This window comes from Rhipicephalus sanguineus, chromosome 3 (genome assembly GCF_013339695.2).
Source record: "Rhipicephalus sanguineus isolate Rsan-2018 chromosome 3, BIME_Rsan_1.4, whole genome shotgun sequence".
Classification (NCBI taxonomy): Eukaryota; Metazoa; Arthropoda; class Arachnida; order Ixodida; family Ixodidae; genus Rhipicephalus; species Rhipicephalus sanguineus.
The window spans coordinates 33,773,783-33,801,647 of record NC_051178.1 but is presented as its reverse complement, the minus strand read 5'-3'; the positions used below and the strand labels follow the sequence as shown (position 1 = coordinate 33,801,647).

General features: G+C 50.1%; 1 protein-coding gene across 1 annotated transcript in view; it reads right to left on the bottom strand.

The window, feature by feature from the left end:
• Positions 1-27,865, bottom strand: part of LOC119385376 (facilitated trehalose transporter Tret1) — a 46,306-nt gene that overhangs the window by 14,349 nt on the left and 4,092 nt on the right. The window contains exons 2-4 of the mRNA XM_037652825.1: positions 26,785-27,006; positions 9,907-10,110; positions 7,446-7,644 (exon numbers count right to left, since the gene is read on the bottom strand). Coding sequence (XP_037508753.1) covers positions 7,446-7,644; positions 9,907-10,110; positions 26,785-27,006 — 625 coding nt within the window. The remainder of the gene's footprint in view (positions 1-7,445; positions 7,645-9,906; positions 10,111-26,784; positions 27,007-27,865) is intronic.

The following is a 27,865-nucleotide window of genomic DNA, read 5'->3' as shown; positions in this document are numbered from 1 at the left end:
GATGCTATGTCTACATATAAGTACATTTAATAAGTTGTATGGTTGCGTTCTTGTCAGGTTATGCTTCCTTAAAGCAATTAGTGGTCTTTTAAAAATCTCTCGTTCCACTGTCGCACCAAGGAATTAAGGACACTGTGGCTTGCTGGGCTAGTTGGTATACTGCATCATCGTAGAAAGCATCGCAAAAAGCGGAGACAACGAAAATGCGTACCCTGCGCTGTCTACGTACACGTGGTCTTTATTCTTGTCTCTGTTTTTGGGTTGCGTTCTACGATGACCTGTTAGTTACTTGTATGAACCAGCTGATAAATCATTTTGCTTATTTTGAAGTTGTCATTCATAACATGAGTGGGTTTGGGGGCACTGACCAGTGCGGACGCCTCCGCATCGGCTCTGACTCCTTTGTTCTTTTCGATCTTTTATGGTGTTTTCAATCCAGTTTCTGCTCTGAATTTTTGCATAAGGTACCCGCATGTGGTTACCCGATTTCTGGACTTGGGTGCGTATTTGCCATTTTTTCGACCGTTTTTCTGATCGGAACGCCGCGGAAGAGGGCTAGCCCTAACATTAGGCTTAGCTGCTTCGCCGCCGTTAGTTAGGCCTGGCGACGAGTTGATCGCCGCTTTACCGAGAAGATGCAAGTCGAAGTGGAAGGCGAAATGATTGAAGAAGAGGAACTCAGCGATGCGGACTGGAATTTCGTGCGCGGCAAATCTTCACAGCAAAGAACCAGCGGGCGCGAACCCGACGAAGGTTCTAGAAGCTTTGGTGGTGGTTCTGGCGCGCCTTCCCCCCGCAGCCGTTCAACGCTGAAAAAACTGGTTATTGCGTCCTCTCGCATGCCCGACTTGCCGGGAGATCACCGACGGATAGTCATACGACCGCGGAATGGTTTGGATCGAAGAAAAGCAGGACACTGCAAGGTTGCAGAGGCAAACATGGCCGCTGCGAAGTAGGCCCGTAGCCAGGATTTTTTTTCGCGGGGGGAGGGGCACTTGCTGAAAACCTTGACTGGTTGAAAAAACACCTATTTCATTATTTTTGGTAAAAACACCTACTTCACCAAAATTTTTTTTTGGGGGGGGGGTGCCCGGGCCCCTAGGACACCCCCCCCCCAGCTACGGGCCTGCTGCGAAGATCACTTAGGCACTACGGGAGAAGACGTCGTCTGCCACACCGTTAAACAGAATATCGTCGTGGTTAGTATACGCCGCTGGAGCAGCACGCGAAGAACTGCGTGCGCATTAAGCAAATCAAGGCTGGAGAGAAAGTGTACAACGTCAGCGCCTACTACTCCGCGGGTGACGGCTACTGCAAAGGTGTCATTGGGAACCTGGACCGGGAAATCACCGAGAAGGAACTCGATAGTGCATTCCGGGAATCCGACAGCCATGCAAGTCAAGCGCATAAAGGACACTGGTTCCGTGGTCCTCGTACTTAAGGCTATGAAGTACCGAATCACATCGAGTTTGGAGGTGTTCTTCTCAAGTGCTACCTGTATAGCCGGCAGGTGGATGTGTGCTACATATGCACAAACGTAGGCGATCGAGAGGATGCATGTCTGACGCCGGAGAAGAAAACCTGTCGTGGATGCGGGGTGGAAAATCACACGGACTCACACAGGTGTAAAGCGAAGCTATGCGGAAAGGATCACCCAACGGGGAATCGGACTTGTAAACAGCGCTATCAGACTCCTTTCATCGTGAGACAGTGACGAAGAGAACGAATGGAAGACGGGAACGACAGTTTCCCGGAAGATTTTCCTCCCTTTGAGGAGCGGGGAGACCAACGGCACTACCCATCGCTCGGAGTCGGCTGGCCCTATAGGTCACAATCCGGCTCAAGGCCTGGCCATCTCCCACCGCAATCAACATGGGCGCAGAAGGCTGGTGGTGTGAAAGCACAGCAGCTAAGTGGGGGTAGTCCTACATGGCAGTGCGGAACAGATGAGAGAGGAAAATTTTCTTCTAAAAGAGATGGTAATGACACTCAAAGAGGAGATCGGAACGCTCAGGAAAGCTTTGGAGGCTACTAGTAAGTCGACTCCTGTTGCTATGGAGACTTCGGCTGGACCTGTAGGTCGTAAACGCAAAGCGGTAGGTGATGTAGCCGTTTCGGACAAGGACGCTTTTGAATCGTTTCGGGAGACTATTGAGAAGTCGCTATTGGAGATCACGGACAGCTTCCAGTCGATGTAGGGGAGCTCAAGAAGCAGAGCGCTGATCACGGTAAGCGTTGGAGACTAGAACTGATGAGGTCCAAGTAGTTACACCACAGGAGAAAGGCCGGACGCCACATTGAAAGGCTGGGGCGGATGAAAACTCAAATATTGCGGGGCGAAATAAGTAGCGCTCCGCGTGTGGGGTTTCAAAGAAAGAAGTCGGCATTGTGCCAGTTTATTAGAGCTAGAGAAGACAAGCTACATGTCCTGTTGCTGACTCTCCTAGAGGGAATTACCCTCTCTGGGTAATTTCTTTCTGCCGCAGACCGGATGACGGCAGAGGGATAGCGGTGTGCGTTTCCAAGCAAATCTCGGCTCTCGCACATCACGATCTCGACAAGTGATTTAAATCAAAATATCAGTGCGTTAAGCTTCTCCCTGGGAGGCGACTGCTCAAGGAGTTCTTAATTTTACATGTTTACAGTTCCCCGAAACGTTCGCAGGACCGGTTTTACGCCCTTATTTCAAAGGCTATGAGGCTCGCGAACCGCGGTAAGATTCCGCTTTTTTTGTCTAGGGATTTTAACGCGCGACACACTGCGTGGGGCTATCCAAAAACTACAACGAAGGGTGACTCACTTTACAAGAGCACGCATGACTTGGGCATGGTTATGCTGACTGATTCCCGTTATCCGTCGCGAATGGGCAAGTCAGTTTGCAGGGACACCACGCCTGATTTGACTTTTACAAATTTTGAGGATCACTGCGAGTGGACTAATTTATATCAAGACTTAGGTAGCGACCTTTATATACTAGAAACTACGCTGTGTGCAACTGTCGCAGGCAACAGGAAACACACTATAGTAGACGGGATATCTTCCGTGAAATTCGTAAAGATGGGGCTGCTGGCAGAATTCTGCGGATTGGAAACGAAACTTATGTAGCGACGTTAAGAAGGCCACAAAGGTCGTAGAGACGCAACCAGAGATTGGGACCATGGATAGCAAACTTGCCCACCTCTTTAAGGCCAGAAATGTCCTTAGGGAGCGCTGGAAACAGAACAAGGTCAATCAGCGGTTAAGGCGAAGGATTGCTGAAACTAACAGGGAGTTCGAGACTATATATATACGTGCAGCTTGAGAGAGCTCGATGGGAGGAGACATGCAACATGGTAGATGGATAAACGCGTGTGGGGGGGGGGGGAAATGGACCATCTGATGGGGCCCGAAATAAGCAAGGGTAGTCAGTGCAGGGTGGTCGACCACATAGTCAGCGCGGCTCTCAGAGAGAGCTCAGAAAAGGATGTTTGCGACATACTTGCAGGTAAATATTTGCCGCTTAGAGGGTCGGACCCCCCCCCCCCTTTTCCAAGCCCCCCGCCAGGAGGTGATCCATCGGAGGTGATCCTCATCCCTAAGCCGGGCAGAAAGCTCAGCCTTGTCAGCCTCCGCCCCATATCACTTACGTCTTGTGTCGGAAAGGTCTATGAGCATGTTTTGAATAATAGGTTCTCTGCGTTTATCGAGGATGAGGGTCTTGGTGAGTTTCCGTCCACATCTCTCAACGCAGGATGTGACGCTTCTCCTTAAATCTCGCATCATTGACGACAACACTCGAGATGCCAGGGCTATACTTGGTCTCGACCTGGCTAAGGCTTTTGACCACATATCTCATGCCCACATACTGGAATCCATAAACATGAACCTGGGTGCGCGATTTTATCATTTTGCCGCTGCTTTTCTCAGTGAGCGAACGGCTACTCTTAAGTTAGGGGAGCTGAAGTCGGAAAACTACGGATGAGGATCACGCGGAACCCCTCTGAAGGCAGTTGTCTCCCCGCTTCTTTTCAATATTGGTATGACTCGCCTTGTTTGCGAACTGGACCAACTCGAGGGGCTGGAAAGTGCGCTCTACGCGGATGATATAGCGGTCTGGGTCCGAGGTGGTGCCATAGGGCGCCTTGACCAGATTGCAGGAGGCGGTCAACATGGTTGAAAGGAACGCCAGTCGTATGCCCTTAAAGCTTTCAAGTAGTAAATCAGAACTATTAATATACAAGCCCACGAGAAAAGGACGGCGACCCACGGACTGGGTCCCCCCTGAGGAGGTAGATATGTGACATTATGGACTGCTAGTGGGGATAGAATTCCCGAAGGTTAGCTGTATCAGGATATTAGGCATGCTCATTTCAGCGGATGAACGTAACACGGAAACATTACGCAGATTAGAGAAACATACTGCGGCTACGTTTAGTCGAATTATTAGAGTTTCTAGCAGGAAAAGAGGCATGAAGGCGGACAATCTCATTCGCCTCTTTCATGCCTTCCTCATGAGTCATGTTGATTATGCTGCGTCTATGCATCATTGGCTCGCTGCAGAAAGGAAGAAGCTCAATGTGCTGATCCGTAAAGCTTTTAAAAGGGCGCTCAGCCTTCCGATCCGAACTAGCATGGAGGGGCTCTTAGCATTATGAATTCACAACGCGTTGGATGAAATTATAGACGCTCAACGCACGGCGCGGATCTCTTGCCTCTCGGTCACCCGGGCGGGTCGGGAGATTTTGGCAAGTGCCGGCATTTCTACAATACTGCAGGAAGGGCGGATGACTTCTCTTGACTCCGCCGTTAGACAGGTACTTGCAGTTAATCCTATTCCTAGGAATATTCACCCTCAATTTACCGTCGCAAGGAGGAGGGCTAGAGCCAAGAAAATTTTGGAGCATGTGCAATCAAAGTCGGGATCGTCGACCTTCACGAACTTTGCAACTGCGGATTGGAATCGTTATGTGGCCGTTGCGGTCTGTGAGCGAGGTACCTTAATGTCGGCATGCTCTGTCGAGGCAACCTCCCCGGCAATAGCTGAACAGGTATCCATCACACTAGGGCTTTTGGATTCCTCCCGTTTTCATATCTATTCTGATTCACGTTCGGCGGTTAGAGCCTTTGCCTCTGGCATGGTCTGCCCGCATGTTGCTAGGACTCCCAGAGGTAGGACCATCACTCCACTCGAGATCATTTGGTTCCCGGCTCATATGAGCTCCACGATCAGCGGCATCACCAACTCCAACGAATTGGCCCACGCTCGGGCGCGAGGACTTGCCTTCCGCGCGGGGCCTCACGGCCCTGGCTCGTTGGATCGCTCCGCCCCGCCCGGGGCCGACTCTCTGGATGGAGGTGCGGCTGATCGAGGGTCGCGGGACGTTCTAGCTACATTTAACGAAGTCACTTCACATTATCGTTTGGGTCGTAGGGTCTTTCCTCCACCACATTCGCATCTTACCAGAGGACAAGAAATCACGCTCAGGCTTCTACAGACAGGGGTTTACCCCTGCCCAGCTAACGTTTCGATTTATATGGATATATCTTCTGACTGCCCGGACTGTGTGTGTGTGTACATTTGAGCACATGATGTGAGACTGCCCCCACATACCCAAGGAACTCAAGGCGCAAATCATCCCATCATCCCAAGACAACGCTTTTATTCCGCCATCAAATGTACGGATAGTCACCGTCAGCTTCGGGCCATCCAAGGGGCCCATGACGCCGCGGGCAGGTACTCCTCGCCTGTTCCGACGTGGGAGCGGCCCGCAGGGGGGTCGGGGTAAAACCCGGCTCTCCTTCCTCGGTGTTCAAAAAAGTCATTTTTCTATCTATTCATAACGTAAACAATAGACTGACACAACTTTAGGCAAACAAATTATCCGTGATTGGCTAGTACATGCATGGCACCGATTCGGTGCCATAGGGATGCTTAAAGAAGCAGTGACATGATCTTTACGCATGTCGCGTTTTCTGCGTCCACGTGTAGTTATCGACCCCTAGTAACAGTAACGATTCGCTGCTGATAATGCAAAGGAGTGACGAATATATATCTGTAATATGGATTAGTAGGACCAGTATTGAGCGCGATTCAAAATAGGTGCCAGGCCCACCAATTTGCAGCGCTGACAGCTCTGCCATACGGTCACTGCCCGCGGTTTCGTCCCGAATGGGCCACACCTGATCACGTGGCCACACAAAACGGTGACGCGAGTTGTAGCTGATATTCTTCTGCTAGGCGCTCACGTGTAGTCATGTCTTCGTCACCACATTATAGTCACCACCATCGTCGTCGTCGTCGCCATCATCAGTGTCTACAAGTAATAAAAAAAAACGCCGAGGAATTGCGAATCACTGTGATTCGCGAGGTCGCGATCATTTTCGCTTCGATCCCCTGGAAAGAAGCGATTCTGAAATCGACGTCGGTCCGAGCAGCGACAAGGAGGCACCTGAAGACGCACGCTTGGGTCATGCTGGCTGGCAACAGCACAGAACAGGAAGAAACATTGTGGACAGGAGAGGCGCTCCTATCTTGTCCACTAAATTGAGCAGCCCGGTGGCTAATAACAACAGACTATTTATTGAACGATTTATTAAAGTTGAAGCACGCCCACACCGCTCAGAACACCATTCGCGTCTGCCGATTCTTCCATTACGCAGGGCTCGTCTTCTTTCACCGCCCACCCACACATACACACACGCGCTGTCGACGCTTTGCGCGTCTCGTCCCCCAGCCAGACGTCCGTGCTGGCGCGTTTCGCCCACGTCACCATCAAGCTCCAAAGAACAGCACAGTCTCTGGGCGTGTAAGGCTAACGTTCAGTGAATCGCGGAGACGCGTGGGGAGACGCGTAGGGAGATTGCATGCACAGTCCTACCTGTAAGCTTTTATAAACGACTTTTGGAGCTGTTCGCGACAAAGAATAATTCTTGCGGCACTTGAAACACCACTGGTGTAAGACGCGCACAACTGTTTAGCAACATGCTGGCACGTAATGCAGTTAAGATCGTCGCTCCCGATTATCACACGCTGACGAGCAGACGATAAATTGTTCGAAGCGGTGCGGCGACGACGCAGGACTTGAGATAACCAACCCAGACAATCGAAATGAAGCTGTCGCCAGGCGTCACCGCGAGTCGGCACCACGATGACAACACCGAGATTGTTGACGTTATTGTTACCAGCGCATCGTCACTCAGCGCCTGGGGCGTGGCCTGGGGGCCCGCTGAACGCGTCATAATACTGTCGATGTCTCAGGGTGCTGAACGCCCCGTTGTGCCTTCGTACGATGTTCACCCACGAAATAAAGTAACTTCTGCGAAACAGATGCAAAGCATACTTTGCTCAAAAATCTCTAGCATACCAAGCTATCGAGTGAAGGCTTCAAACTTTATGTCACTTCTCCTTTAATTAGGCATGAGTAGTTTACGTGGCGAACCGTTTCTGCGAGTGAGGGTATGCCTACCGATTATATAGAGCCCGAGAAAAATGACGGGCATGCGCTCGCTGTTCATCAGAGTGGACGCATTCCCTCCACCGCCGGCCACCTGGTGTAGTGCGCCGATGCTGACCATGGAGAAGACGCATACCATCGAGGAGATGGTGAGCAGGCGGCGTCGACCGACTAGGTCCATCACAGAGACCGCTGCCAAGGTCGCCGCCACCTGGAAGCGTGAAAAGTCGAATTTGACCGCGCATTGAAGTCTATCTTGGATTTTTATTGTTGCGACAGAAATTATACAAACACTCCAGGCGCATTTCTGCTGTCGCCGTGTGGTTCTGTATCAAGTCCGCGTCGATAACACCGCCCCACGCGTCGTGTGTGCGAGTGGAAGCGTCCGAGGGCGGCTCAAGCGGAGACGAAGCGCGCGGTTGTCGCTCCGGCAGAAACTGCGCACTTTCATTTGGCTCATACCTTAGGTGCGCTCATTTGGCGTCGAAGCGACACACACCGCGGAGGTAGCTTCACTCGCTGCCAGGGTTGCCAATGGTGGCTACTTTTCGCCAAATTGGCGAATTTGAGAGGCCCGGGGCGACCTAAAATTATGAATGGCGACATGGCGAATTTTTGGCGATTTTCGGCTTAGGTCTCCACTGAGTAATGCATCCTAAGTTCAGTGTCTTTCCAATGAATGAGCGGCAACATTCCCGGTATTTTTCTTGGTTAGAGTAGAACGTGCACATTACGCGTCATTCGGTATGTCCGTCCTGTAACTCGTGTGTATCTCCTCAATTCATCTAAATGCGGCAGGCACTCAATGTCCCCCAGCGACATTTTAGCAAAATGTAAGTCAGCGGACTGCCTCGCAAACCGCGAGGGGGCAGTGTTTGACTATAAGTATATAGCTTTAGGTGGTTTAAGCTTCTCTAAAGTTTGGCTTCTCAAGGGGCTAGACGACGGGTTGGCCGCGTGTTCCGACCATTTGTTCCGCCAAAGCTCCAACTGTTCTGAATAGCTTGGCGACTTATTCACTGTTGCAGTACCCCCAATTTAGCTTATTTATCGAGGCATTTTCCACTGTTCTCGGTGAGCGTGTGCAATGAAAACAATTGCTATAAACATTCTACATTGTCTACCTGTTCATTATTAACGCATCGGATTAACACGTGTAGATGTAAGTGACTATAAGAAAGGGTCGGTGGCGTCCTTTATCATATCAGTTCACACTTAAAAAGTGTAAGTCTCACTAATGATCGGTTCCTGCAAGAATTCTGTCGTGTTACCGTCAATGAACCTTTTAATCATTTTAATTCATATAAGGGTACGTAAAGCTGTCTACAAACAGCGCTTTCACGGTTTTCGCCCAAAGTTTACCACACCTTTACCTTTGAAACGAGCCGACAGGGATGGAAGGATATCATGAGCGCTTCATTCATTCACCCTTGCGCCACCACGCACATCTTGCGGCTAGTCGGAGAAGCAGCACCATGCACTCCCATGATGAAGCGGGCGATACAACTGGCATTGAGAAACGTCAATATAATTGAAGGGTCTTGGATGGTACTGTATTCTACCGAGCTATGCGTGAGTGGAAAGTTTTATTCCTATGTATGCCGCACATATCTAGGATGGCGACTTTTTTGGCGAAATTTGTAAAAAAATGGCGACTTTTGGCGACTTTTTGCTCGTCGTTTGGCGACATTTTCTCGAAAGTCAGGGGCAACCCTGCTCGCTGCAGCGAACGCCGGCGTTTTCTTGAGTTACGCCAGATGTGGTGATAAAGGAGTTGCCGCTAGCCTTACTTTGTTTAACGTTCAAGTTTGGTGCTATCGCATTCATTTCTTCTCCCTGGCGGGGAAACTGTGAGTGTTTTGTTTAGGCGCCTAATCATTGAATCACCGCAGACACACCCACACGCGCCATGCAATCACCTATGTAGGCACAACCACTAAAACACAACCTAAGCACAATCACCTAAACATTGTTGCTTGGGTGGATATGTCACATTTGTGCGCTGGCATTGTTATTTTGTTGCTTTTTGAGGGTGTTTCTTTTCTGTTTTTGTCGATATAATCAAAATCACTCAGTTGTAGCGGTGCCGTGCACCGCTACAACGGCGCGGAACGTGGAGAAATGCACACAAGCGCGCGCAAGCGCCTACAGCAGAAGGGGCGGTGCGACTAGAAAACGTTGCACTGACGCTACCTAGATTTTTCTTCGCCAAGAGAAACGCCTGAACCCTCCCGTTCGCGCTACTAGGAAGTTGGTTATAGTTCACTATAGCTTCTACATTCAAAGTGAGTTAGCCCAGAATGCGTGCCTCAATATCGAGCACTGCTGACGGTTAGAAACGCAGCAGTAAAAGACGCAGCACAAGGCTTCCAGAGCATGTAATGCAGCCGTTCACTTGCACTTTTGCTGCATCGAATTTCTTTCTGCCTTTGGACGGCATTTTTGTAGTTGTATGGGTGGAGAGGAGCGCTACCTGGAGGGCGGCAATGATAACGGACGAGTTGGCCGCAGTGACGGTAACACCGGCATTGGCGAAGATCGCGCGTGCGTAGAAAATGAGCATGTTGATGCCCGAGAACTGCTGGAGGAAATGCACGTGAAACGCCATCAGCACGTGAAACGGAGGCGTAGGGACGCGTGAGAACACTTGCTGGATGGCGGCGCACTCATCTTCTACCTGCGTGGAGATCAAGTTTGCTTGGTCAGCCATTTAAAAACAACACGATATATAGTTTTCATTTTAGCGATGGTAAAGCGCGAAAACGAAGTTTCGAAACTCATCTTTTAGATAAACCAGAATAATTAAGTCCTTGTGCACGATTACTCAAAGCGAAGCATATTACTCTGTGTGAATGATCGAAAAAATTACACATCATCTCCCCCTACGGGCAACCATGGTGGGATGCGAAAGCATCGCGGGGGCTGCGCATCGAGTTTCCGTTTCTATTAAGTGACTTATGAGACGGTGGTTGTCGAGGCGTTTGAATTACCGCTTGCCGACGCTGACGTTTACGTTCGGCTTCCCGAAAATTCCTCTGCTCTGCGGCGATGGCGCTGCCACTGCAACTAGCGCCGACGTTGACGTTGTTCATGGCGTTTCGCACACCGTTGCACAGAGAGAGAATGACGGAAGCATAGCGAACGCGCGCTTCCGCAGCCTCGCAGCTTCGAGATTCGCTTGCCGGCGTTGCCGTTTACGTTCAGCTTCGCGAGCGTCCATAGTGCCGTCGCGAAGGAGAGTGCAACGCTTGCCGGCGTTGCCGTTTACGTTCAGCTTCGCGAGCGCCGTTGCAAAGGAGAGTGCAACGGGCAGGGTTGCCAGTGGTGGCTACTTTTCGCCAAATTGGCGAATTTGAGAGGCCCGTGGCGACCTAAAATTATGAATGGTGACATGGCGAATTTTGGCGATTTTCGGCTTAGGTCTCCACTGAGTTATGCATCCTAAGCTCAGTGTCTTCCCAACGAATGAGCGACAACATTCTCTGTATTTTTCTTGGTTTTAAACCCACGCATTACGCATGTGCGCATTGCGCGTCATTCTGTATGTCCGTCCTGTAACTCACGTGTATCTCTTCAATTCATCTAGATCCAGGAGGTACTGGAACTGTTCTAGCGACATTCTAGCAAAATTTAAGTCAGCGGACTGCCTTGCAAACCACGAGGGGCAGTGTTTGACTATAAGTTTATGGCTTTAGGTGCTTTAGGCTTCTCTAAAGTTTCGCTTCTGAAGGGGCTAGACGACGGGTTGGCCGCGTGTTCCGACCATTTGTTGCGCCAAAGCTCCAACTGTTCTGAATAGCCTGGCGACTTATTCACTGTTGCAGTACCTCCAATTCATCTGGTAAAGACTGTTTTGGAATAGCGAAGGGAGGCGGATACGCGGCTATTTGTGCAATCACAAAATATTTATTGAGGCATTTCCAATGTTCTCGGTGAACGTGTGCAATGAAAACAATTCCTATATAACATTTTACATTGTCTACCTGTTCATTAATGCATCGGATTGACCCGTGTAGATATAAGCGACTATAAGAAAGGGTCGGTGGCGTCCAGTATCATATTAGTTCACACTGAAAAGGTGTAAGATTCACTAATGATCGGTTCCTGTAAGAATTCTGTCGTGTTACCTTCAATAAACCTTTTAATTCATATAAGGGTACGTAAAGCTGTCTACAAACAACGCTTTCACGGTTTTCGCCCAAGGTGTAACACTTTTACCTTTGAAATGAGCGGACAGGGATGGAAGGATATCATGAGCGTTTCATTCATTCACCCTTGCGCCACCACGCGCATCTTGCGGCTAGTCGGAGAAGCAGCACCATGCACTCCCATGGTGAAGCGGGCGATACGACTGGCATTGAGAAACGTCAATATAATTTAAGGGTCTTGGATGGTACTGTATTCTACGGGGCTATGCGTGAGTGGAAATTTTTATTACTAGGTATGCCGCACATATCTAGAATGGCGACTATTTTGGCGAAATTTCTTAAAAAATGGCGACTTTTGGCGACTTTTTGGTCGTTGTTTGGCGACATTTACTCGAAAGTCAGTGGCAACCCTGGCAACGGGAGCGAACGCGCGCCGCATTATATGCGAGCGCACAGCTGTGGTGGAGATAGAGAAACGGGAGAGTGGAAATGAAGCGAATGCAGCGCTCACGCCACCTCCTCCACCCCACTTCCTCGCGCTCACGCGAGGAGAGGGGAGAGAGTTGGCGCATGCGCAGTATGGGTGCGGACGCCGCAGAACGGACACTGACCCGAGCATAAGGTGCTTTAGCATCTAATACGTAATTGGTTATGTATAGGAAAATTCAGAAGTTAGCATTTTAATTACCATTACGGCGCATATTATAAGTACGAATGGTTCACGATGATCCCGCTTTCTGGATACTGGCACGCGTATTTATTTTAGGGGCGAAGCACCTTATTGTCTCGGCGTGTCGGCGTGCATCGTCGTCTGCTGTATCGGCGTGCATTATCGTCCATTTGCTTGAACGCAAGAGAGGTCGCCACCGCCTCAGCGCTTGCCGTGTGGCGAGAGAGAGCGAACGGCGCGCGTTGACTAAGGAAACGCTCTTTCTGCGATGAACGCTGAACTACCAGCTCGCAAGGAACGAGAACGCGCCCTCGCCCGCGAGAGACAACGCCGACGCAGGCAGGGTGTGCTAGCGGGTTTCTTAATGAAAAAAAAAAAAAACCGACTGCTCGCTCTGCACAACCGTTCACCGGCCACCCCATATATATAGGCACTGGATCTTGACCTGCAATGGAGTGCCGGTGGGAGATTTCTCTTGTGCGTAGTTGAACAATAAAGATTCACAGCGTGCACGTTAAGTAAAAGTAGACTGCGGGTCTCTGTGTGTAATGTGTCTTCTGTCTCTCATTGCCCATTAGCGGTGATTTTGCTGTGGGAAACATAAGCGCACACTTCATGCTTCATCTCTCCACAGGTTTAACGTTAGTGTAGCTGAAACACCCTTCCCTACATGCTGCGCCCATTCCCATTTTTTATCTTTTTCGTGGCGGAATCGAATCCCGTCCGTAGCGGCCGCATTTCGATGGAGACGAAATGCTTGAGGCCCGTGTACTTAGATTTAGGTGCACGTTAAAGAATACCAGATGGTCAAATTTTCCAGAGCCCTCCACTATACGGCGTTCCTCACAATCGTATCGTGGTTGTGGGACGTAAGACCACGACATGATTATTACTTCTTTTTGTTTCCTCGTGTGACCGGGTCAGCAGCTAAAACTGTTACACGTGTCATCGCTCAACGCAAGCCGCGCTAGCTCGAGCAAGACACGCCCGCACCTGTGAGGTACAAGCGTGAATTGGTGAAGTGCTATAATTCGGAACATGTATCAAAACGTTCTCGAAGGTTATGTTCTGACCAGGTTACGTGCAAGACGTCAACAGTCAAGCACCTTCTGAAACGCACGCAATGGACCATCAGCGATTGTGCTGGGATGTGCTGTGACTCCTGTGTAAAGAGCCGACGGGTTTGATCTTTGAATCAGATTGTCACCTACCGATAGCCCTGCTTTCCACTTCCATAGTACTGCGAGTATTTCGCTTTGAAGACTTTTGAAGCCTGCCTTGAAATATCCTTCTTATACTTTCGCCCGGACTCTTCACCACTTGGACAATGCGGGTGCCTTGTGTTTGCGAGTGCCTTGTGTTTGCTTCCATCATCATTCAAACTGCCATTATCGTTCCGTTACAAGAAGTCTATAAAAAATTTCGCGTCAGTCTATCTACCTTATACTTAATGGAAAAACGCTACACAAAAATCACACCATCTCCCGCTAAAGGGGGCCATGAGGTGATGCGAAGCAGCGTTTCGGCATGTAGAGCCTGCGTTTCAGAGGGCTCTACATGCCGCTCACAACAGAGGGCTCACAACACACACTGTCACTTGGCGGATGTCTGTCACATCATATGGCCATAATTATGTTTCATCATATGGTCATAATTATGTGACGATTATGCCACATGTCAACGCGCACAAATTGACATCGAGACGGAGGATAAAAAAAAGCAAATCAAGCATGAAAACAGCAGAAACAGAAAACAAATTTGGCCTCAATGCACGTTTCATCACATGACAGCATGATAATAGCAGCCTTTTTTTCTTTAGTGTATACTCCTTGAAAGCACTATGCTTCACTAATGCTTTATCGGAAGGAAGGAAATTATGTATGAACCAACTCGCCCAGTTACAAGTTTTATGGAAGGAAATTATGTCGTACAAACATCTCTTTTCAAGGCGTACTCGCGCGTCGATTGGCTGGCCGTGCGAAGCATGTGCTATACTCACAGTTTCTAAACACGCATTACACATCGTCGATATGTGAGCTTAATGACTTTTTTTATTATTCATTGCACTTTTCACGCGACGCAATGTGCAGAACGACACCCACAGCTGCCCGAGCGACGATAAGTACGCGCGAACAGAAGAAACATTAGTATTACTTACCATTGTGTTCCCGATGGTACCGCGAACGCTGCGTGCCCATCATCTGCTTATTATGAAGAACTAACAGACACTAATGCCAATGAAAGTATAGGGGGTGTTATTCGTAGTAATTAGAATAAAAAGGTGAAGTAAAGTGGACGAAAAGATAACTTGCCGCCGGCAGGTACCGAACCTGCGACCTTCGAATAATGCGTCCGATGCTCTACCACTGAGCTAGGACGACGGTCATCCTTCCGTCCACTTTGTAGGGTATATATGTGCACTTAAAACTAGGAGCGTTAGTCAGCGCCAATCGCAGCCATGACAGCGAATGTGGAACACTCTTTTTAGATGCGAAGCATCTCATAGCGGCGGCATGTCCCGCGGCGTCGACGTCCGGACTCAAACTACGCATGCGCAACTCTCCTCCTTCCCTCACTCCAACAACTGCGCGTTACGCTCTCCACTTCTCTCCTACCACCTGCTTGCGCTTCTCCTGCGTTCTCGCTTCTGCTCTCGCGGCGCATGCGCTACCCTCCTCCTCTAGTCTCCTCACGACGCGAGGTCGGTAGCATGCCCGAGGTCGGTAGCATGCCCAACGAACGCTAACGCAACGCGATCGTGCAAGTGCCCCGGCTTCGCATCACCTCATGGTCCCCTTTAGCGGGAGATGGTGTAATTTTCTGCGTTTAGGTGTCACGTAGCACGTGACACCAAGCATCGGTAGAGCATCGGACGCGTTATTCGAAGGTGACAGGTTCGGTCCCTGCCGCTGGCAAGTTATCTTTTCGTCCACTTTAATTTCTTCACATTTACATTCTATTTCCTACAAATAACACCCCCTATACTTTCCTTGCCGTTAGTGTCAGTTAGTTCTTCGTAATATTGTGTCTAACAAACAAAAACGAGCCCTTAAAAAAGTCATCTTCTTTCTTTCATCATCTGCTTGGTAATAATGCCACCTGTAGTAGTGGGTTATATGCAAAAGCAGAGGCACAGGCCACGAAAGGAAGAAGTGCGCGCGCTGTCCCTTTTGGCGAAGATCACTTTCTTCTCACATGCCGCCGTTTCGCCTCACTGCGCCGAATAATTCTTGAGAGACCGATTGGCATGCTCGGATTGGCAGTTGATACACCCACCCTTTTATCGTTTGGAGCCAGTCAGTTGGGTGCGGGCCGCAGTGTTATTCTGTCAACGCTACATAAATTCATTCAGGCAACCGGAAGAATACGCTGCTAGTGGTACCGCCAGTTACATCCAATTCTTTGACCCCCTTCTTTATTTTTGCTAATTTGTTTATATATTATGGTTTATCGAAAGCTTCTGCCCCTTTCACTTTTTTTAAATGAATGTTATTATAGTTCTTATCTAATTTCTCTCTTTTTAACACGAAAGTGTTTTATGCCCGGGTCCACCAAGTACATCCGTCACGGATATGACGTTGATAAAATCGACGCCAACAGGTGAGAAAGAAAAAAAACCAAGAAAAAGATGCCACGCTGGGAATCGAACCCACGACGTTGCGGCCGCGACGGCAAGCGCCCGACGCTCTACCGACTGAGCCAACTCGGGAGATAACAGGTACGGCGCGAACGCGCCTTATATCTTTCACACATTCTCTTTCGCGGCGGGCGGAGCGGGGCGGTGCCGCCGTCTGTGAGAGGTGAAAAGAAGTAATGCTTCACGATCGACACTTACTAGCGCTTACTCCGAGATTGCACGCGACATCGGAGGTCATAGTTAAAGCGTCTCGATACCAGAGAGGTAGACTGGCCGCGCTGGCGTCGCCGAGGCACCCTTGACGCAGTTACCCACAGTTACCTTCTTTGCCTTTCGCTTCGTGTTAGCGTGCGTCGGCTCATCGGAGTAGTGCAGCTTCCACGTGCACCTACGGGATTTCTCCGCCGCCGACTGCTTCAACTGCGAGAGCACCGACTAACAAAACTGCTGCAATATGCGTTGCAGAAAGGACGCGATTTCGACGGGCGAATGTCGTACCTTGGTGGAGCGAGAGCAGCGCCTGCGAGATAGAGGCCAGCGGGACGCCCGCGTTTGCGGCTCAGGCTACGAACCTCTACCTCTCGTGTTGCTGAAGCGCAGTGTGAGTTATGTATGCATGAGCACAGGCGTCGGCTACCCATTACTAGAAAGCGCACATCGTGCCGTTTCTATGCTTAATTGATGACGCTTTGAAGAACTGCATACCGGGTACCAGTGTTGATTATGAGCTTGTTGATATCATCCGTACGCGAGATTCACGATTCGCTGTGTCCAAATATACATTCACACCGTCAGCTACCACAACGGTTTAATCATGATTATGGGCGTTAGTCGTCGCGATAGAGACATGATGTCAACATGGGTGCATCCACGTCAAACGGTGCTATAGCTGCCAAACACGAATAGACATTGTACAAGCTCTCATATATCATTACACAATAAGCACTACTTCTGCGAAGACGCGTTTCACTTTCGTGTTATACCGATTCCTATGACGGAGGGATCAGCCATGTTTTTTGTTATTTTTTAGCAAGCGTTGTGTAAACCATTTACATTATAAAGTACAGTGTGGCCAATCCCCCTTGTGGGTATGAGCCAAGATCTAGGCGACAAGACAAGACAAGCTCAACCGACGCGTTTGGCAAGAGCCCAGTTACTCTACGTCAAATAAACCCTGCCTGGACATCTGAAGCGACGTGACAAGTGGTGGAGGAGCTGGGTAGCCCTCACGAATGTTGCAGACCCCTCCTGGAAGTCGCACCACAAGCCCAGTGCCAGTCAACACTCCCGTGCATCGGGCCAGCCGCAGGATCAGGGGATTACCTCCCGAAGCCGAAGCGGACGTTGCGGTGCGTACCACTTCGAGCGGTATGACCAGCACTTCCGTTCCAACCACCCCAAGCGGTACGGAAAGCACGATGGTGAATCGCTACACACTTGAGAGCTCACAAGTTCCGACGCCATTCCATGGCACCGTGCTCGAAGACGTCGAAGACTGGTTGGTCGACTTCGAGCGCGTGGCTGCCTTGAACGAATGGGACGACGCAGCGAAACTACGACGTGTGTACTTCTACTCGGAGGACGGAGCACGTACATGGTACCAGAACCGCGAGGAACAGCTGACGTCGTGGCGCGAATTCTGCCGTCGGCTGCTAGACACTTACACCAGTGCTGATCGCCACGAACGAGCGGAACGAGCGATACAGGCCCGCATCCAGATGCCCAATGAAACTGTGACGACCTATGTGGAAGATATGACGCGCCTGTTCAGAAGAGCTGATCCAAGAATGGCGGAGGAGAAGAAGTTGCGGCATCTGATGCGAGGAGTCAAGGAGCAGCTTTTCGCTGGTCTTGTACGGAGCCCTCCGAAGACAGTCGCCGAGTTCTTATCCGAGGCCGTCACAATGGAAAAGATGCTTCAGCATCGGTCCACCCTGTATGAGCTACAAGTCAACAGTACGCCCGCTGCTCAGGTTTTCACGGCTATCGGGAGCGACACCGAGTATCTGCGAGAACTCATTCGCTCTGTAGTACGCGAGGAGCTGCAAAAGGATGCCGCACCACCCGTACCTACGGTGAGCTCCATTGCAAGCATCATAAAGGACGAGTTACACCAGGCCCTCCGGGATCCTGTGACTCTCGATAACCCCACGGCAGTGCCGACTGAATACCGCCGTGCTACCTACGCGGAAGCCTTGAAGCGCCCTGCTTCCTCTCCCCCGCTCTTCGTACATGCACCTCGCACGGTTTCCCTCCAATCGGCGCAGCAGCTACAGTACTGCGAAGATACACGTACATCGCCACCTCTCGTTTACGCCGGTCCTGTTGCGCATCGTTCGGAACAACCAGTACATTACATCGACGATAGACGCCCGTCCCCTCGGAAATCCGATGTTTGGCGCACTCCAGATCACCGGCCTCTGTACTTCCACTGCGGTGAAGCAGATCATTTGTACCGCCAGTGCCCATACCGGCGCCTCGGACTGCAGGGATTTTCTGCATATTCGCCGCCTCCCCGGTATGGCCAGCGACCCCGGGACATTGAGGACTACCTGGCTCAGCAGCGCGCGACACCGCCTGCCGGGCGGCAGTCGCGCTCACCGTCGCCGAGGCGATTTTCATCTCCGCCCCAGCGATATGCTGGCGCTCGGTCCCCCAGTCCCCGCCGGGAAAACTAACTAAAGCGACCTTTGGAGGCGAGGTCGCTGGCAGTCGACGTGCTGAAGACATCCGATCGACGCAAAAGGAAAGGGTGCAGATACGATTGAACGGGATGGCCGGCGTTCTCTTGATATACCGGTGCTGATTGACGGTTATGCGGTTAATGATTTAGTGGATACCGGGGCTGACTATTCGATATTAAGCGGGAAAATGGCCACACTTTTGAAGAAGGTAATCACGCCCTGGCATGGCTCGCAGATTCGAACGGCTGGTGGCAACGTCGTCACTCCGCTGGGAACCTGCACGAGTAGAGTTCGGATTTGTGGTTCTACCTTCGTAGCAAGTTGCCTTGTGCTACGTGAATGTTCCCGCGACGTCATTCTTGGTGTCGACTTCCTGCGGGAGTATGGGGCTGTTATTGATCTCCAAGAGTGTCGTAGCACCTTCTCAGTCGACCGAGCAATCGACGGGCAGGACGATCAACGGCGTGCCGACGTTCTTCGTGTTTCTGCCGACAGTGTAACGCTCCCGCCACGAGCCAGTGTCATAGTCGACGTCACATGCTGTGGATTACGAAATGGTGAAGCGCTCGCAGAAAGTAACCTCGAACACCTGCTGACAAAAGGTGTTTGTGCGGCTCGGAGTATCATACGGCTTCATAATGGCCGATCTCAACTGCTTGTTAGGAATTTCAGTAACGAACATCGACACCTTTTGCGCGGCACTTCGTTAGCGTTTGCAGACGAAATAGCAAACGTTCGGAACTGCTTCACATCTGAGGCAGTCGAGCCCGCAGATACGTCACTGGCCAATATCGATATAAATTCTGACCTGTCGTCCGATAATCAGACAGCACTGCGGAGGCTCTTGCTTGAATTCAAGTCATGCTTCGCCAGTTCTTCTAAGGTGCGCCAGACTTCCATCACTAGGCACAGGATAATTACTTACGACGACGCACGCCCGATACATCAGCAACCTTACCGCGTGTCAACAAAAGAACGCGAAGCGATTCGAACGCAAGTCCGAGAAATGCTTGACGACGGCATCATCGAACCTTCCAACAGCGCGTGGTCATCTCCGGTCGTCCTAGTCAAAAAGAAAGACGGAACGCTACGTTTTTGCGTCGACTACCGGAAGTTGAACAACGTGACTAAAAAAGACGTCTACCCGCTGCCACGTATCGACGACTCATTAGATAGGCTACGCCGTGCCCAGTATTTTTCCTCCCTGGATTTAAAAAGCGGGTATTGGCAGATCGAGGTAGACGAGAGGGACCGCGAGAAAACGGCATTTGTGACCCCCGACGGCCTCTATGAATTTCGAGTACTTCCTTTCGGTTTGTGTTCAGCACCGGCAACTTTCCAGCGAATGATGGACACTGTACTCTCTGGACTGAAGTGGCAGACTTGTCTCGTGTACCTCGATGATGTAGTCGTCTTTTCTGAAACGTTCGAGCAACATCTCCACCGCCTGCGGAGTGTCCTAGAGGCTATTCGATCGGCAGATCTCACACTCAAACCAGAAAAGTGTCACTTTGGTTATGAAGAGCTCAAGTTCCTCGGCCATGTAGTGAGCGCCAGAGGAGTCCGACCCGATCCTGACAAGCTTACCGCTGTAGCAACATTTCCGGCTCCTACCGACAAGAAGGCTGTCCGGCGCTTCCTCGGCTTGTGCGCCTATTATCGACGATTTATTAAAGGCTTTTCCAAGATAGCGGAACCCTTGACTCGCCTTACAAGAGACGACACGCCATTTGTTTGGGATAACGAGCAACAGGCCGCTTTTGCCGAACTACGACAGCGCATGCAGTCAGCACCCGTTCTTGCACATTTTGACGATGACGCTGACACCGAGGTGCATACTGACGCCAGTAACATCGGCCTCGGCGCAGTGCTCGTCCAGCATCAACACGGAGAGGAAAGAGTAATAGCCTATGCCAGCCGCTCCCTGTCCCGTGACGAGGCGAATTACTCGACCACAGAGAAAGAATGCCTCGCAGTCGTATGGGCGATCACCAAGTTTCGCCCTTACCTCTATGGTCGTCCATTCAAAGCGGTGACAGACCACCATGCCCTCTGCTGGTTGGCAAACATACGTGATCCCTCAGGACGACTGGCCCGGTGGAGCTTGCGCCTACAGGAATTTGATGTAACCATCGTCTATAAGTCTGGCCGGAAGCACGAAGACGCTGATACACTGTCGCGTTCACCCATTCATCTCGTCAACCAAGAAGCAGAGGACGATGACGGTTTCCTGGGCGCCCTTTGCTCATCGGACTTGAGCAGACGGCAGCGAGACGATGAAGAAATTCGACCGGTCATCGATTATTTAGAGGGTCGTAGCGCAGTTATACCACGCCATCTATCCCGCGTGTTGACATCATTCTGCCTCCGAGACAATGTCCTGTACAAGAAAAACACTCGTTCTACGAGCCGGGCTTACCTCCTTGTGGTTCCAAGGGACATGCGGGACGACATCCTTTTCGCTTGTCATGACGAGCCCACATCTGGCCACCTAGGCTACTCACGAACACTCGCTAGAGTAGGCGAGACTTACTATTGGCCCGGACTTTCGGCAAGCGTCAAGCAGTACGTCCAAGGCTGTCGTGAATGCCAGCGCCGGAAGACATCATCCCGTAAGCCGGCTGGACTACTTAAACCAATTGACCCTCCTCATAAGCCATTTGACTAAATCGGCATGGACCTTCTCGGCCCTTTTCCGCTGTCTACCGACGGCAACAAATGGGTGATTGTCGCAACTGACTATCTGACACGGTTTGCCGAGACTGAGGCGATCCCACGAGCCACGGCTTCCGAGGTAGCACAGTTCTTCATGTGCCACGTCGTACTGCGTCACGGGGCTCCCTCTGCCGTCATAACAGATAGAGGCACAGCGTTCACTGCGCAGCTCATGGATGAAGTTTTTCGATTAAGCAACACTAAACATCGAAAGACGACTGCCTACAATCCGCAGAGCAACGGACTTACCGAGCGGCTAAATAAGACCGTCACAGACATGATCTCCATGTACATCGACGTCAAACACAAAACATGGGATCGGATTTTACCTTACGTGACGTTCGCTTATAACACCGCCGTGCAAGAGACAACGCGATTCACACCATTTCGCCTTCTCTACGGCCGCGAGGTTCAGAGGATGTTGGACGCTATGCTTCCTTGTCAAGACGCTGATAAGTTAACAACTGACGCCGAAGAATTTGCGGAGCGTGCAGAGGAAGCTCGCCAGCTCGCGCGGCTGCACATCGGTCTGCAGCAACAGGCAGATGCCCGACGCTACAACGTCCGCCACAGAGACGTATCCTACAGTCCAGGAGACAAAGTTTGGGTGTGGACCCCTGTTCGTCGCCGTGGCCTCTCCGAAAAGTTGCTGAGCAGATACTTCGGTCCGTATAAGGTGCTACGCCGCGTGAGCGACGTAAACTACGAAGTGGTTCCGGACACTGCGTCGTCAACAGGAACACAACGAAGACAACCGAGCTCCGACATAGTTCATGTCGTGCGCATGAAGCCTTATTTTGCGCGTTCATCATTTTCTTACGGTTCATTTTTTTTGTTTCCTTTATTTGTGCCACTCGCATCGCCTCACCGTTCATTGACTGTACGCGTGTAACATTTCACCATTGTCCATTCGCGTTGTGTAAGCTGCTTTGTTTTTTTTTCTACTACTACTTACTTTTTCTTACTACTACCTTGCAGCATCGAGCCGATGCTCTTTTTCGCGGAGGAGGGAATAATGCCACCTGTAGTAGTGGGTTATATGCAAAAGCAGAGGCACAGGCCACGAAAGGAAGAAGTGCGCGCGCTGTCCCTTTTGGCGAACAAGCTCAACCGACGCGTTTGGCAAGAGCCCAGTTACTCTACGTCAAATAAACCCTGCCTGGACATCTGAAGCGACGTGACAATATACACAGCAGCAGACTCACTTGAGTCGCCGGGTCATCGTCACACCATATCCCACCCGCAGTAAGGCATGTTGCACTGTCGTCAAACCACGCATTTCACGTCCAGCGGCGAGAGCAGGGACAGAACGCGCACACACGGCCGACACAGCTCGGCAGTTCAGAAGCGGCTTTCACAAGGCCAAGATAATCCCATGACGGCTTTGCTTGGGCGTCCCGCACGCTGCTGGGGCCAGTCTAAAACGACTCGCTTCTCGCGTATCTTTCTTTATTGCTTTTCTTCCTTGTGCGCGCGCATACGTCGCGACGCTTTCTCAAATCTCGCTTGTATTCCGACGCGTCTGATTGTCTGATTTCCTCGCTCTTGCCGACGAGCAGGCGGGCTGCAGCCTTCCGAAGGTCGAAGGGCATTTGATCTCGTTTCTACAGCCAAAGCTGTTATGAGATCATTTCACCGGCCGTTTTTGGCGCCGTAGTTGTCCGCCGCCACCGGTGTCCGTAACCAGTATCGCTCGAAATAAGAAAAAGAAAAACGAAATAAGAAAAAAATTCTAGGACGGAACGAGGTTCGAACCTGGGCCCTCTGCGTGGGAGCCCAGTATTCAACCTCTGAGCCATGCCGGTGCTTGAAGCTGCTTTGCAAAAATGTCCTATACAGGCTTCATGTCGGGAAGGAACCACATTAGCATATGCAATATAGCGTGGTAGAAGAGTAAAATAAGCACCAAGCGTCGCACAATGCGAATTCTGTAACCAGGCGTCACACAATGCGAATTGCGAAACGAGTAGGTTGTTGAATGCTTCCAACCCATTACAAAGGTCTCTGCCATAATTCATCGTCATCAGGCACAGCATCAACAAAGTGCGCATAATGCCTTACATGCGTTTAGCAGGTACCAACGCTCTCCGTAGAATGACGAAAAATGGAACAGTGCCTGCTGCCCTACTTCTCAAAAATTACAATGATTTATAGCGTAAGGGGTTCCTCGCAAGTGCACTTGTATTGGTTGCCAAGGAAGCCCATAAGCGCATGATCCACTTCCTCGGGGTCTCAGTAAAATTACAATGATTTATAGCGTAGTGGGTTCCTCGCAAGTGCACTTGTATTGGTTGCCAAGGAAGCCCATAAGCGCATGACCCATTTCCTCGGGGTCTCAGTAAAGTTCTTCGCCCCCCCCCCCCCCCCCACCCCGTCTCTCTCCCATGTCAACGTATGTTATACAGCATGACGGGAGAGGGAAATAGCGACCGGGCGTCACCCAATGCAAATTAGATAACTGGTGGGGGCGTTTAAAGATTCCAACCCATTACAAAGGGCTGAGCCATAATACTTCATCGTCATCAGTCGTCGCGTCAACAAAGTACGCATAATGCCTTACAGACGTGTAGCTGGTGCCTCGCTTCTCCGCAGAATGATGAATATTGGCTTAGCAGATGCTTCCCAACTTCACAAAAATTGTGGTTTATGGCGTAGTGGGTACCTTTCTAGTGTACTTGTATTGTAGCCCCAAGAGAGCTTAACGGGCTCGAGAAACGCCGCTCTTCCAGCTTTCGCTGTGACTGTGCTGCGGGTTCAGCGCAAGCCTGGCGTTTTTTCCCGTTCACAGCGGCCGCTTAAAAAGAATCGCGTTTTTCTTTTTCGTTTTTTCTTTCTTTTGTGTCACGTTTTCTCTGCACGGTTTTCTCTGCAGTTCGTTATCTAAAAGCGTCTACTGAGTGTACGTGCCGTGCCGATCGGCCACATCGATGGCTTGCTGGCTTTTCCTTTTAATCTTTTTTGATTTGATGGACAAACGAGATAAGCGAAGTCACGAAGCGAAGTAACGACAGTATCAATGCGAAGTATCAGTATCAACGCGACATAAGCGAACTAACGTCAGTATCAATGCATATAGATCGCGTAAGCGCTTAGACCCCAGACGCGACACACCGCGCCAGACCGCGCCGCGCAGCGAGAAGTAGCCGACCGGAACTATTAGTTGCCAGCAGCAGCCGTCAACACCGCCAAGTTACGCGGAAAAGAAACCACACAACATTGAAGCGAGGTGACGTAATGCATTTGGCGGGGCATCTCGAACGGCGCTGCTCTCTCCTCCAGAATGAAGCGAGTTGAGAGGGAATGAGTGAGGTAAACGTAGCGATCGCTATTTCTTCGGTGCTAGTTTAGCGTTTCGAAAAATTCTTTCGGCTGTATAGGCCTGGGAAGGGTCCAACTCATTCCAGGGTGTTTTTCACGCCAAGCGCGAGGGGTGGTTCATGACCCCTTTAGGGCCTCCGCGCACGTGGGAAGCAAATAAGAAACGCTGCAAACATGAGAGGTACGCTGCTGCTTACTTTAATCCCGTTGTGGAAGATGACATGAACGCAGAATAAACGCTCCAAGAATAAGGTTTCCTGGTGAAACCAAGGCGAATTAAAGGGCGGTACACATGAACACCGCTGTTTAGCCATGAGTAGATAGATATTAGTTTAGCTAACGTGAAGCGCACTCGCCAAGGACTTGCAGGCTCGCCTTAGCGCGAGTCCTTAGCGATCAGGGGCCTAAGAAGATTATTTGAGGTCAAATTTCGTGCTAGTGCCAACAAAATGACGTCACTTTTTTACAGGATATTGCCTCACATCCACGTTTATTTTTTGTTCCGCCGGAAGTGTTCGCTGCTCACACAGATGGCGCTAAGCCCCGTGAGCAGCTAAAGGGGCTTTATGAGAAGCTGATGAGCTGCCATTTTCTAAACGTATGGGTGTGGAAGCTTCGCTACCACTCACATTTACCTTGGAGAGACGCGCGCCAGCAAGCAGTAAGGCAGTATACAGAATGTCTGTCGGCATCGGCATGACGTCACTTTCGTTCGTGTCGTCACATGAAACGTCATGCGTCGACATAGTTGCCAACAGAGGCGTTAGCAAAAAACTTTTCTCAGCGAAAAAAAGAAAGGTCTTGTTACTATCACCATCATCATCATCATCATCAACCGACCGAATGCAAACAGCAGTCGTCACACCGATGGTTGTCGGCGATAACGTATGTGCCCGACTTGTCGAATGAGCGGTACTGCAATATTCGAGCTTCTGGGTTCCCAATTAGCCCATGAGTTGAAAAAAAAATGCTTCGGACACTACCTGAAGCTTACGTTATTGCGGGAGTGCTTTTTAAAATCTGTTCGCTGTCGAGAGGGGGCAAATTCATTGAACTCTATGCACGTTCGTTGGGTATACGCCAGACTTCTTCGTACCGCAAAAATTTTGTTCTTCAGGGCTTTCTTTATTGAGGGGTTCAACTGTACCGGTTTTTTCCATGTATATTCAAATAAAATTCAGTTTATAGTTTGCGCCTGTCGTAACTGTTTCTGGTCCTCCTGTTTTTTTTTTGCCGAGTGTTTTTTTTTTTTTTTCACTAATATGTTGTACCAACTCGCTCACATCAAGCTCCTCCTGCTTTCTACCTCAGTGAATTCATGCAGCTTTTGCAGAAGCATTGCTGCAGGTGTGAACATAGGAACACACGCGCACTTATTTATTTCAATGTGTCCAGGTTTCACGAAAAACTGTTACGCGTGTTTTCACGCAGCGCAAGGAGCGCCTAAAATGTGTTGGTACGCTCTCGAATGTTGTCGAAAGTTCCCATCTATTACTCACGCAAGAAGCGCAGGCCGAAATGCCAGAGGCCAGTGTACTTAGGTTGAGGCACACGTTAAAATGGTGGTCGAAACTTCCGGAGCCCTCCACTGCGGCGTGCTTCATATTCAATTAGGGGCTTTGGCACGTGAAATATTATTATTGATTAATATTGCCTGTGGAAGAAGGAAAGCCTCTACATTGTGTAGCACCAGCGATGACGCTGGAATGTACGACGATACATCTAAAAAAGCCGACGCGTTTCGTCAATTATCGATGACCGACGACCATGCTCGCCGCTACCATTGTACTGCGAGTTTCACATGCTTTATGATGTGCCTCGTAATCACAGAAACTTGCTTTCTTCGTGATTTTCAAAATGTGGTAAATAATTTTGACAGGAATGGTGACAAATTTGTCAAGTACGCGCATGTCATTAAAGAATATTTTCTGTGTTTGTGATACCACTGGATTTCCACTGATTCGGTATCAACATCTTCTATTCGTACACCACTACATAATATTAGCGGGCTATAAATTATTTCTTAATCGTAAAATAGCAGGAGTACTTTTTCTGACTTCGCCTTACGCAAGGTGCTGCAGGAACGAAATTTTCGAAGGCAACGTCAAGTGCACAGTGGTCGACATTTCGGAACAGCGTGTTGCACTTCATTAAAGAAGGACGAAAGCAAGTCACGTACCCTGAAATTTGGCCCTCGAAGTTTAAGCAATGCCTGCAGTGCCTCGAACTTTCTTCCGCCGAGCAGCAGCCAGCGGGGCGACTCGATTGAAAAGTGGCTGGCTGCGAAGAGCAAGATGGCGCCTACAAAGCAAGCCATGGCCAGGAGCTCCCATTCGAGGAAGCGGCCCAATACGTACGAATACAGGATACCGATGGTCACTGATAACTGGAGGACGCCGCCCTGGGAAACCAAATTGGACTACTGAAACACTCTGCACAGAGGATTATGCTTTACGCACTCATCTACCAGTTGAAACCCCGAAAGACACACCGTGACGAGCGAACGATATTGAGCGCGTGATAATTTTTGGACGTGGCGCCTTGTCTGTGAGGACGTCAGACGCAGCAAAAACAGAACGCCTCAAAACCTTTGGTTTTAAATAAATGATGGCGTGGATTCAATCAGGTTTCTTGACCTATGCGTAAGATGGGATGTGTGTTGGCAATATGAACAGCGCAGTCAGATCTTATGCTGTCACAGTGCGCCTTCGAAGTTGGTGAAAAGAGTGGTCGCGAAATTGTGTTTTTCCAATGCGATCAAGAAGTCATGTAATAATTCGAAACTTATAGCTTTCAAGGGCAGGTGTCAAGATTGGTTAGTGCCGATTATCACCGCCACGTGCTTGTGTCCGTCGCTCAAAAGATATTGAAAGAGATTAAGTCCAGCAAGACTACTACACAAGCAAGAACCAAAGACGTGCATTGAAAGCGACACCAGAAAGTCACTGTGATGCCCTATTTACAGAAATTGCCTCATTAATAATAATAATTGTTGGGGTTTAACGTCCAAAAACCACGATTTGATTATGAGAGACGCCGTAGCGGAGGGCTCCGGAAATTTTGACCATCTGGTGTTCTTTAACGTGCACCTAAATCTAAGTACACGGGCAAAGCGCGGCGACCATTTTTAACGCCAAGCAATGTGGAGTTAAAAGGCGGCCGCCGCGGCTGGGATTCGATTCCGCGACCTGCGGGTCAGCAGCCGAGCACCGTGTCGGGTGCAAATTGTCTCATAATTTGAAGCGTATTGGCCAACGTGC